This window comes from Eschrichtius robustus, chromosome 20 (genome assembly GCF_028021215.1).
Source record: "Eschrichtius robustus isolate mEscRob2 chromosome 20, mEscRob2.pri, whole genome shotgun sequence".
Taxonomy (NCBI): Eukaryota; Metazoa; Chordata; class Mammalia; order Artiodactyla; family Eschrichtiidae; genus Eschrichtius; species Eschrichtius robustus.
In genome coordinates, this window is record NC_090843.1 from 46,030,891 (window position 1) to 46,051,497 (window position 20,607).

Below are 20,607 nucleotides of genomic sequence, written 5' to 3' on the forward strand. Positions count from 1 at the left end.
TAATGAGAAAACAGCCATTATTATGACATCCTTGCAAGAAAAGAATCCATGGGGAAAACATGGAGAATCAATAGTTGACTACAGATGGAAATTTTGTTTTCCCTAGAGAAGCTGCACTGCTTTATTACATTCTGCTTAGATAGAAAATTTTTAAGATTGTTTTTTATAATGTCACGTTGTGAAAATGAAAACTTGCTGGTCCTAATATCATATCAATACTTTTGAAGGAGGGGTTTGGACTAAGATTCAATTTCTTTTATGAGGGTTCCTATTTGGGATGTTCATTTCGCTGAATGTGAAATGGAAATGCAAATAGGGAAGTAAACGGACATTTATTTATTTACTGTTTCCTTTTGGTTTTAAGAGTAGGAAATTTGCCCTCATTTCTGTGACCCAAATTCCCTTTCCTAATTCTAAAGTAAAGCATTCTCGCACCCATGCTGACTGTCCTCAAATATTTGGCTTGAGGCTCTGTGGGCCACACAGGAGGTTAGATTTCAGTGAAAAGAGAGGAGATGTAAACTTGGGTTAGTTAGTTTCTTTTAGGATTCTGTGCTGGAAAAGCCCCTTAACACATTAGTCTCATTATAGCAACACAGCCAATTCCTTCTGCACAGAAATCCTTGTTTTGTTCTTCTAGACTGAGCCAAGTTATATTGTGACTCACTCATCGTCACTCTAAATCATTACACCCTTTGCTGAGAAAGAAGCAGTCAACTGCTGAGGCAGCAAGGTAGTCAGTCAACTGGCAAGCAGGCTTGGTGCGCTGGTATTTAAACTATTGGAGAATGTTACTTTTAACTCTAAGTAATTTTATTGTTGATGTCTCACCAGAAGTACTAGTATCCCACACTGGTGTTTCCAGGAGATTGAGCAATGGGATCCCACCTGTCCTGATTGGAAAGTGGAAGGCTGATATTTTTTGCTCATCATTTAAAACATATCTTATAGTTTCATTCATCCTATTCTATCATTTCAAGTTCTCGATAGAAGGGGATACCAATCCTCTTTGTTGCATCTCTTGTCTGTCAGTCACAGTGCATCTTTCCCTCGTTTTTTTTTGGTTAAATTGTGAGCTGACTTTCAGTAGAGGTTTTCTTCTCAGATGGGAGTCCTGATGGCCTTAAAGTTCAAAACCATTGCAAAAAGGCCGTTTTGCATTTGCTTCTGCCAGGTACCCTGGGTTTCACCAGTTCTGGTCCAATTTTACATTAATTTACTGGTTTGGAGAATTCTTCACGTACACAGTATAAATTCAGGCCCTGGATTTCTCACAAGAGGTGGCCCAGAACCCAGGTCAAAGAGAACTCTCTCATCACTTGCCCCTGTGGAAATGTTTTTCTCGTTCCCCTTTCATTGAGGGACTTGCCCTTCCAGGGTCTCAGCTTTGTGCAGGGATCAGTTACAGTTCCCCATCTCAGGTCAGCCCAAGGTGGTCTCTTCTGTCCTTGTGAGCATTAAAACCCTCAACTTCTTGGGTTTATATCTGTATTTTATCCCTTGAGGGTTGCTACAGCTTCAGCTTACATGCTTATTACTACTCTGCCTTCATGTTGCTTGAACCCCAAAAGGCTTATATTTCAAAGAGAAATTCAAAGTGGTGAAAACGAAATGATACTCTAAGCTGGGACCTTAAGCATTCTAAACATTCAATATTTTCAAGATGGAGAGGCGCTTAGAAACTTGATAAAGTTCTGAGCTCCTCTACGATGCTGCTACACTCACCACACACTTACCCAGATAACCCAACTATTTATGGCCGTGTGTTCAAAGATGACCTCCACACAGCTCTACTGAAATCTATTCTTGCGACATTCAAATTCTCTATGAAAGTCTTAAGACAAAAACAAAGTTTGTACTAACACCTTGAAACGTTTGTTTGTTGAGTAAAAAGAAAATAACTTTCCGTGTCAATGCGTGACTTTTGTGTGTATTTTTAATGAAAAATAAAAGTCTTCTCCACAGATTTATTTCAAACCCTATTCCATGACCAAATCTAATATAAGAAAGAGAGGGGTTGCTTTACAGATAAAATTGGCAAGATATAAACCTGTACCCCCTGAGTGAAGTGAAAGTCTAACCTGCAGGTTGTTCAGAGGCTCCATCTTCATGACTGGGCCCAAGGTGTTGAGAGGCAGGGAGACGTCAATGCTCTGGTTTGGCATCAGTGGTGTGTGGATGGCCAGAGGAGTGCTGGGGATGACACCAAAGCTAGGAGAGAGGATGAAGAAATCCCAGAGGTTAATCAGGAGGCAGCATTTAGCCACGTCTTTAGGTTTCAATGGCTTTTTACTCCGTTTGAAGGAAACATAAGGAATAGCAGGCACTAAAGGGCCCAATTCTAATTTGCTGTAACACTAGTTACAACATAACCTCTTTTTTCCATTAAAAAGATTTGAGGAAGGAGAAAACATTCGTAAGTACAGAACTGGTTTGCTAATGCTCTGATTCTGAAAGTTTCTTATGTTTATCATGCCACTAGAGGGACAGGTTTGATAAGCATCTTTTTTAAATACATCTTTCTTTAGATAATCTTTGGGAGAAAGAACACTTAAGAATACCCACCCTGTAAAGTATAATGATATTATTGCACTTGCTTGATAACCTGCCTGATCAGACCAGAGGATGATTTACTGGTAACTCTCATTTTCTTTCTTCTTTATTTACTTACACAGGATACAATCATTGGGAAAGAGCCAGTCTAAGTAAAGCAGAGTTGACTGGCTTAAACATTCCAAACAACACCCCAAAGGATAAGTTGTAGACTCAAATCTGGCCACTTTCTTCACCTAAGGCAGGCAGTGAGTACCCACCAGTTTGACTTCTCAGAGAAGCCTGCCTAATAATAATACAAGAATAGTAAAGAGATGGGAAAAGCCTGAGTCTGAAGTTACAAAAAAACCCAAAAATATATGAGGGAAGACAGACACGTCTTACGTCTCAGAAACATAAGAATACAATTTTAAAAAGATGGAGCAGAAAGGGAAAAGTAGGCCCTTAGGTATAACAAATAAACAACTTAATGATATAAATTTATAATGAATTTATGTTCTAATGTGCCTCAGGAAGAAAGATGGGATTTTATTATTTATAAAATAATTATTGAGTTTATATAGGTAGTATCAATTTCAAGAGTCACAGACTAGCAGAAGAAACATTTTCCTTTTGGTAGATAAACTACACTTTAGAGTCCCAAATGTAATAAAGAAATGATTTTGAGTAGACACATCACTCATTTTGGTATCAACATTTATGGGTCAAAAAGCCCTTTTGCCCTTTTTATCTTGCTCTCATGATTTATCTATGTGGAAAACCATAAGGAATCTAAAAAAAGGCTACTAGAACTAATAAGTAAGTTTAATGAAGTTTTAAGATACAAGTTCAATGTACAAAAATCAGTTGTATTTCTATATACTAGCAACAACCAAAAACTAAAATATGCTACTTACTGTAACATCAAAACTATAAAGCACTTAAATGTGACAAAAGATGTGCAAGATCTGTACACGAAAAATTATAAAACACTGCAGAGAGAAGTTAAAGGCGACCTAGATAAGTGGGGAGATATGCTATGCTAATGGATGAGAAGACTCAATATTGTTTGATGCCAATTCTCCCTCAAACTGATCTGCACATTCACTGCACTCTCAAGCAAAATTCCAGCAGGCAAAAGACCTAGAATTGCCAAAACAATTTTTGAAAAAGAACATACATAGTAGGAGGGTTTATACTATCTGACTTCAAGACTTACTACGGAAAAAAAAGTTTACTTTGACTCTTACTTTACACATATTATCTCACCAAAATTACCTCAAAATGAATTCTAAAAGGTAAAGGTAGGAGCTAAATCTATTAACACTTCTATTAAAAAACATTTTAAAAAATTGTAACTGTGGGTCAGGCAAAGATTTGTTAAACAGAACACAAAAAGCAAAAGACATAAAAAGGAAAAAACTGTAAAGTAAACTTTATTTAAATAAAAAACTTGTGCTTCCCTGGCGGCGCAGTGGTTAAGAATCTGCCTCCCAGTGCAGGGAACACGGGTTTGAGCCCTGGTCCGATGAGATCCCACATGCTGCGGAGCAACTAAGCCCGTGCGCCACAACTACTGAGCCTGCACTCTAGAGCCTGAGAGCCACAACTACTGAGCCCACATGCCACAACTACTGAAGCCCGCGCGCCTAGAGCCCGTGCTCCGCAACAAGAGAAGCCCGCGCACCTCAACGAAGAGTAGCAGCCCCTGCTCACGGCAACTAGAGAAAGCTGGCACACAGCAACGAAGACCCCATGCAGCCAAAAAAAAAAAAAAAACAGTGTATATGTGTCAATCGCAATCTCCTTAAAAAAAATAAATAAATAAAACAAAAAATAAAAAAATTGTTCTTTGAAAAACACTGTTAAGAAAATAAAGGCAAGCCACAAACTGGGAGAAAATATTTGCAAGACATATCTGACAAAGGACTTGTATACAGAATATATAAAAAACTTTATTACTCGATAATAAGACAATCAATTAAAAAGAAAAAAAGAAAAAGGAACGATCTGAGCAGATACTTCACCAAAGAAGATATAAGAATGGTCAATAAGATTATGAAAAGAATGCTCAATATCACTAGTCATTAGGGAAATTCAAGTTAAAACGAGATACTACTATACATGTATAAGCATGGCTGGCATTGGTAAGAATATGGAACAGCCGGAACATTCACACTTATTACCATATGACCCAGCAATACCACTGCTAGGTATTTATCCAGGAAAAATAAAAACATATATCCACACAAAGACCTGTAAGTGAATGTTCACAGGCGCTTTAGTCATAAAAGATAAAACTGGAAACAACCCCCAGTTCCACCAACTGGTGAAAGTGTAAACAAATCATGGTATAAGCATCGATGGAGTACTACTCAATAAAACAGAACAGACTGTTGAAACATCTCAAAGCGTTATGCTAAGTGAAAGAAATCAAATGCAAAAGACTCCATACTATGTGATTTCATTTACAAAACATTATAGAAAAGGTATGATTATAATGGCAAAGACAGTTTTCTTATTCTATATGGATGAGTTCTCCCAGCAAAATTCCCTAGGGCCTCCAGTGTTGAAGCTGACCACGGAACAGATGTGCAAGAGCCTCCGCTCACTCTACATCAGGCATCTGCCAACACGAGAGTTTTTACCCACTGCTAAAAGGAACACTCTCTTGTTGGACACAAAGTACACTGCTGTCTCAGGATCGAGCTGGGGAACTCAGATTTCTTACCTATTCTTGTTAAACTGAATTGCAAAGTCTGTCATGTGCTGCAGAGCTTTGTTGGTGAAGTTCATTTCCATATAGATGTGCCCTTGGCGGTGAGTAAACGTTCCCGAAATCTCCAGGCCCTTAGCCTTTACTGCAGGCAGCCAGACCTGAAACACAGTATAAAGCCCAATGAAACCAGACAGGACGCTTCTAAATAAAGATGAAATTAAGATTTCACTTCCTTAGGCAACTAAGGTGATTTTTATACCATAAATACCAAGCCAAATGCAAAAGGCTCTGGATAAAGTCATATTTGCTGAATTTTGAGATCATTCTCAACTATTTAAGAACCAAAAAAACCCCACCAAAAATCAAAAAACAAACAAAAAAAACCCAACCAAACAAAACAAAAACCCAACCCAAAACCAAAGCCAAAAACAAACAAAAAAAGAAAAACAAACCCCAAAATAGTCTCTGGGTAACCATGGCGAAAGGAGAAATTCCAATGAGCATAACATGGGGTTTCTTTGGTTAGTAGCTTTGGTAAAAGTCTTAAAAGGGAAAAAACTGATCTAATGAAAATCGCATGTTTACAATATTTGAAGACTTTTAAAAATCACTACCAAATTCCTTATCAGTAATCTGTTAAGGGCAAGGACCATGTCTTATTTATATTTTTAACCTTTGTTATAGTCTCTGGGAAATAGTTAAGTATTCAGATGTCGTTTAAGTAATCTGAATGCTTATTCTCTCTATATAATTCATTCATGACCCACCTCTCGCCCCAGAATCTGTGATACTCCTGGACTGTACCAGTTTATATATATATATAAAAAAAAACCAACAGGAATTCATGAACTGTCCTGACTAAAGACAGAATGCCCATTAGTCACTGGGTGGCTAGTAAACAAGAGAATATACTCAACCACATTACAGGAAAAAAAGGAAAAAGAAAAGAAGAAAATGACACTATTTAATAGTACAAGATACTATTTTTCATCTATCAGAGGGTCAAAAATTCAAAAAGTCAGTAATACTCAATGAAGGAGAATATAAGGAATCTGGCACTACTACATTCTGCTTTGGAGAATATAATTTGATGTCACCTTTTTGGAGGGTAAGTTGGTAATGTCTTTTTTAAAAAAAATAATTTATTGTTTTATTTTTGTCTGCGTTGGGTCTTAGTTGCAGCACACAGGATCTTCGTTGCGGCACGCAGGATCTTTTTGTTCCTGCATGGACTCTTCTCTGTGGCACGTGGGCTTCTGTCTAGTTGTGGTGTGTGGATTTCTCTCTCTCGTTGTGGCGCACAGGCTCCAGAGCGCATGGGCTCTGTAGTTTGTGGCACATGGGCTCTCTAGCTGAGGCACGCAGGCTCAGTAGTTGTTGCATGCAGGCTCAGTAGTTGTGGTGCGTGGGATTAGTTGCCCGGTGGCATATGGGATCTTAGTTCCCCAACCAAGAATCGAACCTGCGGCCCCTGCATTGGAAGGCGGATTCTTTACCACTTGACCACTGGGGAAGTCCCTGTAATGTCTATTTTTAAATGCTTAAATGATCAAGCACATTCCAAGTTTATCCTATAGATATGCTTACAAAAATATACCATGATACACGTAAACAAGAATGTTCATGGTAACATCATAATAACAAAAAAGGGGGCGGGGATAGGACTAGATGAATAACCTAAATGTCCATCACCAGGAGAAAGATTAAATATGTTGTGGTACACATCAATAAAGTGGATACAGCCATTCAAAAGACTGTGGTAGAGAAAAAACAAGGTGCAAAACAGTATATCCCACTGACAGTATTTAAAGGATAGAAACATACAGGTATATGCATGATCTTTTTTTCTTCTGAGAGGACACAGAAGAAAGTTAATAGTGGCTACTTATGGGGAAGTGGGGACAGAGGGAAACTTAATTTTCCACCTGATCTTTCAACATTATTTAAATTTGTCATTTCTAGGTATTACTGTAATGTTAGTAAACAAGTACCTCTTGTTACCTCTTAGATAACCTCTTAATCAATTAAAAGTCTGTGGGGATAATATCCAACGCAGTAACCTTACAACAAAGCTACTAAGTTGTGCCAAAACACTACAGATCAGTTTTGAATCATATTTCTGGTTACTCTATGTAATGGGTGTGTACACAAAGACAAGACTCCTGGGATGGACAACTGGTTTACTATCTGCAGCAGGGATTCCCCACACTGAGCTGGATGAGCAGGCAGAGAATTCAGAAAGCAACCAGGCATGCTGCCCCTCAGAAAGGCAAAATTAAAAGAAACCTAGCTTAGCCTGGAAGGCACTATTCCCAAGGGCCGAAATATGCTTCATTTACAAGGAGTTTCCCCTTCCCCTTTTGAATTTCAATCTGAGCATGACATCAAGTGAGGCTGAGACTAGAGGGACACCAATGACACTAAGCTAAATCAAAACTCTAAAAAGGTGTAGTAAAATGCATGACAACCAAATCTGAGCAATGGCACTCTAGAATCCATATGCAGTACCAATGGAAAAAGGAGAGTGGAAAGAATGCAAAGTAAAATGTTACTTCTCTATTATGTCTTTTTCCTCCTGCTGTTGCTCTGTATATCAGATCTACACTAGACTGACTTCAGTGTTGACAAGCTAGGCAATATTTCTAAACTACAGAACAAAACCTAAATACTTAGTATTTCCAATTTTAAGTCTAATTATACAAATGGTTAATAAGGATGCTATGGTGCTTCTTATTGCTAGGTTTGAGGCCGTCTTTCATCTTCCTCGTAAATCCTCTAGAAAAAAGAGCCCCAACCTTGGATTTATTATCAGTGAGAGTAACACAAATGTCAGATGCTAAATAATTTAGGTCCTGTCCACTAAGAAAGTGTTGTTTTACTTACAGCCTTAGGAGCCACATATCCACCAGGTGCCATGCCTATCCCCGTGGAGAGTTCAAACAGGTCATTCAGACCACTGCTGACCACAGCAGGAGTAGGTGAAGGAGCAAAGGTTGCAGGCACTGATGACGGGATGAAGGATTGTCCCACCTGCAGGGAATAAAAGGGAAGGGGAGCAGGGAGATCAAGAAGAACTGATTAATAGTCCTTAAAATGTTGCTATATATTTTAATAGTATTGATAAATCAATAAGAACACACCATAATTACAGTATTCTTAGGCGTTTAATTCATATATTCTTTGTCCTTCAAATCATCATGGTTATTTTTCATCATTGAAAAGATACACACACTCTTTAGAAGTTCTATCAAGAGAGTAATCAGTAGGATCAGGAACACAGTGATCCAAAGTTTTTTGTTTGTTTCCAATTTTAGCTTCCATGATTCTGTGCAAAAGGCCTACAGGTACCCTAATGAAGGGGGAATCTGTTTCTACAGAAAGAAGGAGAAGCATCCAACTTAGACAGCAGTTCCATTTCCACTTGGGCCCGGGCAAGTCTTATTTCCCCATTTAGGCATAAATATCTAGTAGGAAACTCTCCTGGGGGAGATGGATACTCACACCCCCCCTAACTCACGTACGAGGAGAGTCTCACTCTGAGTCCAGCTGACGCTCAAGCTCTTTCTAGACGACAGAAGAGAAAAGAGTATTCTCTCGTCAAGATGGGAGGTTCCATTTCCTTTAGCCCTTTAATGTCAGGAAGACAAAGAACTCTGTAGACACCAGAGCGCCAATCCCTAAAGAGACCCCTACACCACATGTGGTGTATGGTCCCAAAGATTCCAAGTAACCCTACGCTACTTTCTACTCTTCATACACTACTACAGAGGTTCTGGTGTACAGGGCTAGATAGCAGCGGTGGCTGGTCTGAGAACGTGTGCATAGGAAAGGCATCAAACAGGGGGCAGTGCATCCCATGGTGAAAAAAACCGATGGCACTTACTGCCGGACTTCCTCCAATGCCCCCGCCAAGGTCACTGCCAAGCTGAAAGAGAGAAAGGAGAGAGAGGAGAGAAAGGTAGAGTTCATTTAGCTAAGTACTAGATGCCCATATAGAATCTGTAAATTGCTCTACCAAGTTGCGGGGAATACATGCTATTCAACTTGACTCCCAAAGCCTAAAGAAATTCTAGATTGCAAAGAAATATAACCTAGGGGAACTGAGTAGGGGAAGTGATGGTGTGTGGGAGTTTTGAGAAAACGTGGAAAGAAAATGGAGCTGGGACATCTCAGGGATGTTTCAGATCCAGTCTTTCCACTGGGGTACATAGGCACAAACCCAAACAGGATTTAAAGAGTTTACATATTCCAAGAAGCTATATCTCTAAGTCGTAATGTTCTGAATATGTTTATTTTTTCTTTAAAAGGAAATTTAAGGGGGGGAAAAAAAAAAGAAAAACTAAAATGTGTTTTGAACTACAAAACTTGCCACCCCACTGAGAAAGTGGGAACCAAACCAGTAGTGAGCTGCAATTTCAAGCTTCAAAAATTATAGCTTGAACAAGAGTGATTTTTAGAGTTTAGAACTTTCCTAAGAAAGCAAACGGCTGGGTTAGGAAGATATCCTATCTGGGTAGGAACTGCGAAGGCATGCAATTCTTCAAATCTCTCCCACAGTCAATACAGCTAAGGAGAAATGCTGTGATTTATCTGGAGTAGATCATTTAAAAGGATGCTAACTATTGGAGAATTAGACTAACGCAATTAGCTAGGTGACAGGAAAATAATTCCACATGGTCTTACTTCTGCCTCTTTTTCCCATCAGGGCTCTGATATAATTCACCCTGAATTCCAGGACAAAAGCATTAAAGAAGAACTGAAGCTGAAAATAGCTAGCATGAAAAAACATAAAACATATACCCACAACTAATGGTGCTATTCAGAAAGCAAACAATACGTTTTTGTGCTACGATTCTATACTGCTACTTCCCTAGCTCTCACTGTGCATCTAACATTCCCCTCTGAATCACCAAATGCCTTGTCTGCTTTACAAAACACTGTTTCCTTTATTGTCTGTCATTTAGTGGTAGAAACTTGGAGAGCTCTAGGCTGTGGTTGTGTTAAAAAAAAAAAAAATTGTATTTGTCTTCAGGATTTGAGAGAGGGGATTTATTACCTTCTCAATGGACAGATATATAAAACTGGGTTGCCAAAATCTCAAAAATAATATATATACTGAAAAATAATGGGACTTATTTCCACCATGACAGAAAAAAAAACCCCAGGCAGGTGTTTCATAACTGGCATGAATAAGCATGTTCTGCACTAAGCTACAGAACACTCCAAACCTCAAAGAACCAACATTTACAAAGTCTGGTTCCTGAAGACTATTTACTGGTTGGACGTGGGGCGAGAAATCACAGGCGTACAGATAAAAAGGTCATCACAACCAAGAATTCGAATAACTGGAAAAGAATGACAGCAAATAGAAAAGATATTACACACCTACCTTCTCCCTGTTTCTAGAATAACACACATCCATAGCATGACATCTGAAAAGCATGAAATTCCTTTTATTCAAACACACACTCACATTTGCTGGACATAAGGTACTATGGGGACTACAAAGATGCCGGGCGATGAGGGGAAAACATAGATGAACAAGATCCAGGCTTTGCAAACTGGCAAAAAAACAAAACACGAATGCAAAAACCATACAGAATATACTAAAGCAAAAAAAGAAAGTTCTGAATAGAAGAGCCTCCTTTTGGCTGAAGGATAATGAAAAGAAGCTTCAAAGACATGGCAGTGTGAAATTATAGAATGCAAAAATGGGGGAGGTTATTTCTCAAATAGCCTGAACAAAGGCTGAAGAAGTAGGAATAAAAGCATGATCAAGAAGGATGAGTAGGGACTTCCCTGGTGGTCCAGTGGCTAAGACTCCATGCTCCCAATGCAGGGGATCCAGGTTCGATCCCTGGTCAGGGAACTAGATCCCGCATGCCGCAACTAAGAGTTTGCATGCTGCAACTAAAGATCTCACACACCGCAACTAAAAGATTCCCTCATGCCACAACGAAGATCCCACATGCCACAACAAAGATCCCACATGTGGCAATGAAGACCTTGTGTAGCCAAATAAATAAATAAATAAATAAATATATTTTTTTTAAAAAAAGAAGAAGAATGAGTAGTCTAATTAGACTGGAGCACAGGGTAGATATGTGTTAAAAAAAAAAAAAAGTCACAGAAAATAAGTTTGCAAAGGCAAACTGATTATGGTCTTTAGTTTTCAATTCCTCCATCACAAAAACCTGGAGGTTTCTTAGAGTAAGATTCAATCTTTCTAAGATTACTAATAACTACTTCAATTGTGTTCTATTAGCTATGGTTTTCAACCTTAGATACACAATGGAATAAACCACCTGCGTGTGTATAACTGTGGAGGGGAAGGGGATTTTTAAAAGTACTGATGCCCGAGTCTCAATCCCAGCCATAGTGATTTAATTGTTCTGAGTTGTAGCCTGGACATCAGAATTTTAAAAAGCTGCCCTAGTGATTCTAATGTACAGACAAGGTTGAAAACCATTGCCTTAGAGAATTAACTATTATCTGGAATCAGACAAGAATATATGTTCAGGAATTACTTTGGAGCTAACTCCTGAACTGAAAAGGAAGCTAGAACTTAAGCAGAAAGAAAACCCCTTTTATTTATTTTTTATAAATAAATAAATTTATTTATTTTTTATAAATAAATAAATTTATTTATTTATTTTTGGCTGCGTTGGGTCTTCGTTGTGGTGTGCGGGCTTCTCATTGTGGTGGCTTCTCTTGTTGTGAAGCACGGGCTCTAGACACACGGGCTCTAGAGCGCAGGCTCAGTAGTTGTGGCGCACGGGCTTAGTTGCTCTGCGGTATGTGGGATCTTCCTGGGCCAGGGCTCGAACCTGTGTCCCCTGCATTGGCGGGAGGATTCTTAACCACTGTGCCACCAGGGAAGTCCAAGAAAAACCCTTTCTAAGGAAGGGAATGATGAAGAATGTCTCTTGTCATCTTGTCCTGATGCTGGTTTTGATTTCGTTTTATGACTTTCTGATGGGCTTACATATCCTCCCCCCAGCCACTCTCCTCCCTTCTGGCCTATCTCACAACTGAAGCTTGAAAGAGATGGAATTCTTTATGGACCTTGCTGGCACTCGATGGCAAGAAAGAAAAAACACACTGGAAGAGAAATGGCAGTATTATCAAATATGCTACATTCAATAAAAGGCATTGAGAAAAGGCACTCACTAGTGGTATTATTTCCAAAGGAAATAAAGCCCATTTATAGCCCTTATTTTCTTAGATTTCATTCTTATTATATTTGAGTATTATATGAATATTATCTTAGCTGGACAGGATCTAAATGTACTCCCCCCACTCCTCCCCACCATGCTGCTTGTCGATTTTATTCAAAACCATGTAAGAGAAACTGAAAAGTAATTCTGATACTCCTTTGTTTATGTTCAGCTTATCAAATACAACTCAGCTGCAACCCAGAATCAAGAACTCTTGATCTTACAGAGACAGAATCCAAAGGGTGTTAGAGACATGTAGCCAGAAATATAAAGGTTCACATAACTGTGCTATGTCCAGAGAGCAAAAGGAAAGGACAATTTCAATATGTTTTCTAACTAGCAAAACTATAGCTTACTCAGACTTTATTCAGCATCTTTCCTTTTGACTGAAAAGTTTCTAAGGGAGGTTGTCATCTTCCTCTCTGAAAATATGACACAGGTGACAGCACAGTGTTGGACAAGAGTAACTAACAGGGAGATGTCAGTAAGGATGGGAGCCAATTCCCCAGTGAGGGCCTCTCCTGTCTACAGCGACATGCAGGATGATGCAGATATTAATCGAGGAGGCGGAGGGAAGGCTAGAAAGCTGAACAAAACACAGCAATGTCGTTGTCATGTTGGTCTGAACTAGTCACTAACCATTTCAGTTCGGTTGCTGATATCATCTGGAGTCAGACAAGATTCATCTGTTTAGTAATACTTACTAATCAGGTAGGGTACAAAATCAGTCAAACTGGACTTGTAAAAATTCAGTGATATCTGTTATCCAGTAAGTTGGGAGAGGTGAGTGAAAAGTGCCAGAGGCATAAGGCATGGCTTTAATCTCAATCTTAGGTGTCTAAATACTGTGTACGTTTTAAGTGTCTTTTGGAGCTGTCCATTTCCCGTTACTCCCAGGACTGCCTTAATGAGGCTGCTATTTTCTCCATGAAGGAAATGATGTAAACTATAGACCAACTAAATCAGGATACAGGAAGATGAAGGAGAGGTGCCAATTTCAGGAAAAGAACACTTCAAATGCTGAAAATTGAGCAGAATTTTCCTCAAGGTCCATAGCTGATACCCAAGTCTAAAATTTCTGCTAGTGGTAAAGCTTCCCCAGCCCCCAATCTAAATCACATTAAATGGCACTAAGAATAACATTAACATTTGGCTACCGCCACAGAGTGGGTGCTTTATCATGCCTGAAGTAGTACTGAAATAGGCTCAGTTCATGTTGAACTACAAAATAATGTGTCGCTGCACTGTTCATTCAGTAATTGGATGGAAAGTAGTGATTTCATGGTGACTTATTTTACGGGCTAAAGGGATTTCAGCACGGTTGCATGAGCTCTGCTGCAGAACCAGGTTGAGTCGAAAGTTTGAGAGCTGAGTCTGCATACCAAAAGGAAATACCTTCATCCAATGGCAACATGCTACAAAAGCAGAAGCACAGAGAAAGAACTCAAGACTGAGGTTCTGTAAGGGACCAAGTCTGCCTGACTCCAAGAAAAGGAAAAGTCTTGACATGGCCACCAAGCAGACCGAAAACAAAACAAGAACAAAAAAAAAAGACCCCACATGGGATTTCCCTGGTGGCACAGTGGTTAAGAATCCGCCTGCCAACGCAGGGGACACAGGTTCAATCCCTGGTCCGCGAAGATCCCACATGCCATGGAGCAACTAAGCGCGTGTGCCACAACTACTGAGCCTGTGCTCTAGAGCCCGCGAGCTACAACTACTGAGCCCAAGTGCCACAACTACTGAAGCCCGCAAGCCTAGAGCCCGTGCTCCGCAACAAGAGAAGCCACCGCAGTGAGAAGCCCGCGTACCACAACGAAGAGTAGCCCCCACTCGCCACAACTAGAGAAAGTCCCTGCGCAGCAACGAAGACCCAATGCAGCCAAAAATAAATAAACAAGTAAAAATAAAATTAAATGCAAAACCCCAAAACCCCCACAAATGTTCACAATCACTGCTCTGGGTCAGCCCCTTTGAGGTCCATCTGACCAGTCTAAAATATACCTGTCTGCTTCTGAAACTGGAGCTGAGTATCTGAAGACATTCTCTTAATTAGAGGTGTAGATCTTAAGCTCACACATTTGTTTACTCCTGTCTAGAATTATCACCTCCTTTATTTGACACTTTCCAGAACTGATTTAATTGAAGGGAGTCTAAGGAATGCTTCAGCTCAAATAGCTTACCAATAGCTCTGCTAGTCAGGAGTCAAAACAGAATGATGTAAAAATAGTACACAATGATTCCCATCACAAACAAAACTTATACCAAAATCCTACTGGTGTCAAAAACATCAGCTTGTGTTTTTCCTATTAGTTTTTAGATTTTAGAAGGCACACACTATCTCCTAGGTAAAAGTATGGTTTTCCAGCTGTTGGGCTACAAATTTTAATTTAATCTTCAAAGAGCTATTTAGAAAAGCACCATAAAATATAACTAATCAAACTGGTGAAAGAATCTGTAACCATGCAAAAGCTATTAGACAAACTCATGGTGAGAATAGATTTGATGTGGAATAGCATAAATGAGTTGAGATCATACAAAATCATCAGAAGACTCCTTAACTTGAACGAAAAAAAGTCTTACATCAACAGAAAAATAGGGAGATATAATAGATTACTTCCTGAGATGGGACAGGGAATAGAATGTGACAGAAAGTCCTTAGAATGGCCACTATTGGTCTCTTAGTTCAGATATAACTCAATGTTCAATGCAGTAAAAATCCACAGGAGAAGCTCCGCATCCTGTCTCATTTTCCTTTGCAGTAATTACTACCTATGTACTTGTTTGTCATTCGTCTCCCCTCACTAGAATGTATGTTTGTAAGGACTCGCCACAACTATATTCCCAGTACACAGAATAGAGCCTGACAAGGAATAAGCACTCAAATATTTACTGAGTGAATGAATTTCCATATAAGCACCACTATGGCAGTATTATTTCTTGGGGAGACAATTTGGAAATGAATCATTTTATTGGTGAAAATTATCACAAAATGGACAGAAGGCTGACAATTGTTTCCCCAACTGACCTAGAGCACCATATCTGCATCAACACTGCCAACACATGAATACAACCAATTAGGGGAAAAAATGACCCCACCCCCTCCGTTCCCACCCCAAGGCCAAAGCTCTTTCTAGAAAGGAAATGTATTGTCTGAGTGGTTTTGATTGCCAGTTTTCAGCACAAGAATGTCCTGTGCATCATTTATTTGCCTTGAAAGTACTTGCTTTCTATCACAATTCACCACCAAATAGATGGGAACACAGGATTTTGTGGCTCTACTTGAAAGCAATCTTATTCCTTTTGCTGTCCAGATAGATGTATAAACTTATCCAATCCTTCTCCTCATTAATGAATAAACTTCTAAAGTCCTTCTCAAACTTTCAAGTGCCTCCTAATGATAAGCTAGCCCAAACTCACACACAGGGCATCTGGAAGGTATAGCATTGAGAGGCCTAGGGCAAACAAGCCTTGTGTTTTATCTTAAACATTCATGCAATTTTACATTCTAAGCCTTAATGCAGTGTGTTTACATTCCTTACCATCAAGTAAGACTGACACTGCAAGATGATGAACCAGGTTTATCCTGCAGCTTCAAATGCACCCTGTACTCTGCTGTGTACTCCAGGGACTGTGTACCCTAGTCTGAGAAGGACCAAAGTTAAGTGAGACTGAACTCTATTCTGGAAAATGACAATAACAAAAAAACTGGAGGAATCACAGGACAGTGGAAAAGTGCGTATAAACTTTAAACTTTTGAAGAAATCTGGGTTCAAAATCCTGACTCTGAGTCTTACTTGCTATGCAACCTTCAGTTTTTTGTAAAATGGGACCCAATACCAATTACCTTGCAGACTTACTTTGAGGATTAGGAATTATAAAAGTTCTACCACAGAGACTGGCACAGAAATGGGCACTCAGTATTTGGTAATTATTCCCAACACTGCCTGAGGCCAGTCTTCACTAAATCTATGCATTGATAAAAAGACAGTGGTTACAAAAGCCACTGAAGAATTTATCAGACAAAATTAGGCTACAATTTACAAAACTGTCTTCACAAGACTACCAACTCTAAAACTTAAGCTCTTAAATCACAGCAAATCTTTTCCAGAGGAAGAGATATGAAGATGCAAAACTAGTATGTACAATGGATTTCCCATGGGCTAAAAAAACCTCAAAATCATTACTACAATAGTTCATGAGTTGAAATATCTGAAAGGTAAAAACCTGTAAGAAACAGGGTAGGAGGTTCTGAAAAACATACACTGGAGTCAGGAAAAGGCAGTTTCTCCTCTCTTCTACTCCATCCTAGCTGGGCACACTGAAGCACATTATCTCTGGCAGGAAACTCTTCGTCAGCACAAAGAAAGGACAATCTGGGTAATGCTTCCTTTCTATTCTTGATGCACAATAGCACCATTTTTCTAAATAGAATAATGCACAGCACCTTGAATAAACAGAAGGCCGTAATTTAGCCAAGGCCTGACAGTCTGCTGACAGTCTGAAAGTAATGGCAACAAATAATTGAGATTCAATTATTACTCTAGCGATCCTCAGCCATGTCAGACTCATTAGCAGATGGTGTATCTTTATAACATGTATGCAAGATTTACATACTTGGGTGCCGGGTCACCTCTCACACTACACCAAACCAGAAGGATCTGCACCACCGTCAGAAATGTCACACTACCCAAGATGAGCAGTTTCTTAGATTTGGTAGCAGGGGCATAAAAAGACACCTATACTGCTTCTAAAACAAAGAAACAAAAACCCCAATAACATCTAAATAGTATACTATCTTGCTCTATACATAGATCAAAGTTTCATTACCTGAATTCATTCCACATCAAGGTGACAGTTAAGTTTACACTAACAGAAGGAGGAAACTATCTACGTTTAGGCAAAAGAGAATACGCTAAAGGGCAAGCAAAAACTAAGGAGGAAAGTGAAGAGTATGTAGGAAATCCATTTTGATTTGAGTTTTGTGATGAAGAAGTATCATTTCAAAAAATCTGAAGCTCTGCCTACATCAATGATTTTCAAAGGCACCTGTCTCCAAAAACAAACAAACAAAAAACCAAACAACAACGAAAACACCATCTAAAAGTCACCTGGGAACGGTGTGCACGTGTGTGTGTGTTTTTTTACATCACAGCAATATACCTACCTCACTCTCTTTGGTTTAAGAATCACAGCTGTTATATGTGAGTCACGATTATTGATGGAAGAAGGCTGGAGCCTTCAGGTAGCTTGTGACAAATAATAATAATAATGAATAAATAAATTGATAAGTATTTCCTGAATGATAGTTCTAGAAAAGTCACAATTCACTAAATCTCAAAATTTCACAAGTGCAATGATGAAAGAGAGCAAACAAGATCTAAAGGGAGGGTCACCAGGATGTGAAAATGGAAGAGTAATACTATCCTCTAGTGAATATCAAGTTTTAAAACAGAGGAACGGAAAATGGGTAGATAATCCAAAATACAAGACAATTTTCAGTCTCTAATTATGGAACATGAGCAAGGGTGAGAAGAACCCTGGGAATGAGCAACTAAATCTAAATCGGTCAAATTCAAGTCCTGGCCAATTTCTGGTAGGCTGGATCACCTAACAGCAAATCACAACAGGAAAATGTCCTGGGGTCAGGGGGTGAGGGTGTGGAGGGGCAGGAGGCAGAACAAAGGTAAAGTCAGAGAGGTCTGTTTTGTAGGAGGTGCCAGAGGCTCACCAAAATATAATTCTTCTGTGGTAATCACTGCCTTGGCTTAAAGATCAATTTTTTAACGTCTCTACCTAACTTCATCTGGAGCTTCATTTGGCTCAATGTTCTCAATCTTGGCTGCAAAATTAAAATAACTTCGATTTTTAAAAAAAAATACCAATGTCTAAGGTCCTGTCTCCCAGAAATTCTGTTTAATTGCTCTAGGGTTGGGTCCAAACGCTGACAATATATATTTTTAAATACCAATTATGCAGCTAGAGTTGAGAACCACAAAGCTTGAAATAAAAGGTTAGTAGCTGCCACGCTTCATTAGCAGCACACCACTGACCTCTATGGGTAAGGTTCTGTTAGAAACCAGTGACCCAAATGTAAAACAGATAGCTAGTGGGAAGCAGCCGGAGAGCGTAGCACAGGGATATCAGCTCGGTGCATTGTGACCACCTAGAGGCGTGGGATAGGGAGGGTGGGAGGGAGGGAGACGCAAGAGGGAAAAGATATGGGAACATATGTATATGTATAACTGACTCACTTTGTTATAAAGCAGAAACTAACACACCGTTGTAAAGCAATTATACTCCAATGAAGATGTTAAAAAAAAAAAAAAAAAAGCAGCAAAAACGCTGCTGATAGCCGTTCTGAGATGAACACCCACGTAACCTGAGTGCTGCTTGCCAGACAATCACATAACTCTAATCCAGGCCATATTTTAAATGGGGACCTGGGTCAAATTCTACCACACCCAGCAATATTCTTCTTCCTAGAGAGTGAAAGACAGACCTTTAACAAAATAATTTCAAGAGTTTCTTGCCCTCTCTCAATCTGAGGCAGAGTAGGAGCCCTCTTTCCAGGAGTGTGTTTACTACTGAAGTCAAGAGAAAAAGGCATCTGGGTTTACCAACAGCTATTCAAACACTAAAGTGAAGTGGTTCACAGTGATCACAGATATTCTATGTCTTTACTATGCAAAATGTGGTCAACAGACCTGGGTGTTCGTTAGAAACGCAGACTCCTAGGTCTCACCCCAGAGCAACAAGAATCTGTCTTGTACAAGATCTCCAGTTGATTTATGTACACATTAGCTTGAGAAGCACTGCTGTAAGGCAACAATTCATTCAAGAAACAGCACTATCTGTATAGACTAAGTAAAAACTTTGAGAACTGTTTTCCTCTTTAAATTAGATAATTTACGTAAGAATAATAAAAGCATTTTAAAAATGGCATAGACTACTGCTGCCACAGAAACTAGTCTTCCACACAGCCAGATTTAGGCCTCTTCCTTGTGATGTTCTCTTAAAAGGAATCTTGGTTCTTTGAGTGATATATATTTAACTACATACAGATCCAAAGCAAAAAGAAGGGCTTTTACTCCTCATTTTGATTTCTGGGACATATTTATATCACAGAATAAGCTGAAGAAACCTGCATGTAAACACTTTCTGGGGCTATAGCACCAATTATACCATTTTAAACCCCAAAGTCAGAATAAGTTAAAATTTAGAGTTACACAGGAACGTTACTGGGCCTACCTAGCAGAGGCTGTATACTATTTAGAAATCCAATTATAAAAACAATTTATTCTCCACCTCAAAGAGAATATCCTTTGCAAAAAAAGAAAATGAAAAAAGGCCCATGTGTAACTTGGGCTACTACAATCTGAGAAAGTTCTAATTGTTTTTCTATCTGATGTAAGCTTGCCAGAATTCTGACACATGACTGGATTAGCTGTGTAAAATATAAGGAGAAAACTCACTAGTGTTAAGGGCCAGCAAGAGCTGATACAAAGCCAAATGGAAATAACATGTTTCTTTCCCTTCCATGCTAAAGTGGGTTAAGAAACAAGAGGACAGAATCCTGGGCCAGGCAACATCAAAATATAGAGCCTCTTTCTCCCCTCCATCCTTCAAACTTAATTTCTTTGTCTTCTTAGGTTCAGCGAGTCCACTATGTTGTAAACCACTAGGGAAATAAGCAGGGTTGTTAAGGCACAACCGTGAGGAGGATGTAACATTTAACTTGTAGCTCATGTGTCAACAGAATAGGATGAGCTATTTCAATGTTTATAAGGGATTTCTGAGAGTCTCCATGAATATTTCAATATTCATTTGTCAGTCTCCTGAGTCTATAAAGGAGGTTATACAGCAATGCAGGATATCACACGAGGAAGCTATTCAGTCAACTCTATTCATTAGAGATATGAAAATGAAAAGCAAATGCTTTTATTCCCAAGGAAGACAAAAGCAGTGCTCATTTGTGTCACCATTAGCTAGAGTCCAGAGCTTGGTCAGTGTATAGACTCTGGAAGCAGTGACTTCCATTAGTAAAACGCATCACCCACAAAGATATGACGGTAACCCTATCTCCTTAGGCTCTCTGTCAGCCAAAAGTAAATGTACCTGTACCAGCTGGCATAAATC

The 20,607-nt window shown here is 39.2% G+C and overlaps 1 protein-coding gene across 5 annotated transcripts in view; it reads right to left on the bottom strand.

Annotated features, from left to right (window-relative positions):
- AP2B1 (adaptor related protein complex 2 subunit beta 1) overlaps positions 1-20,607 on the bottom strand; it is a 116,037-nt gene that overhangs the window by 34,548 nt on the left and 60,882 nt on the right. For 4 of the 5 annotated variants that reach the window (XM_068531074.1, XM_068531073.1, XM_068531072.1 and 1 more), the window contains 4 exons: positions 9,135-9,176; positions 8,135-8,281; positions 5,264-5,409; positions 2,082-2,211 (listed from right to left, as the gene is read on the bottom strand). In XM_068531074.1, coding sequence (XP_068387175.1) covers positions 2,082-2,211; positions 5,264-5,409; positions 8,135-8,281; positions 9,135-9,176 — 465 coding nt within the window. The remainder of the gene's footprint in view (positions 1-2,081; positions 2,212-5,263; positions 5,410-8,134; positions 8,282-9,134; positions 9,177-20,607) is intronic. The other variant, XM_068531076.1, reaches the window with a different exon arrangement.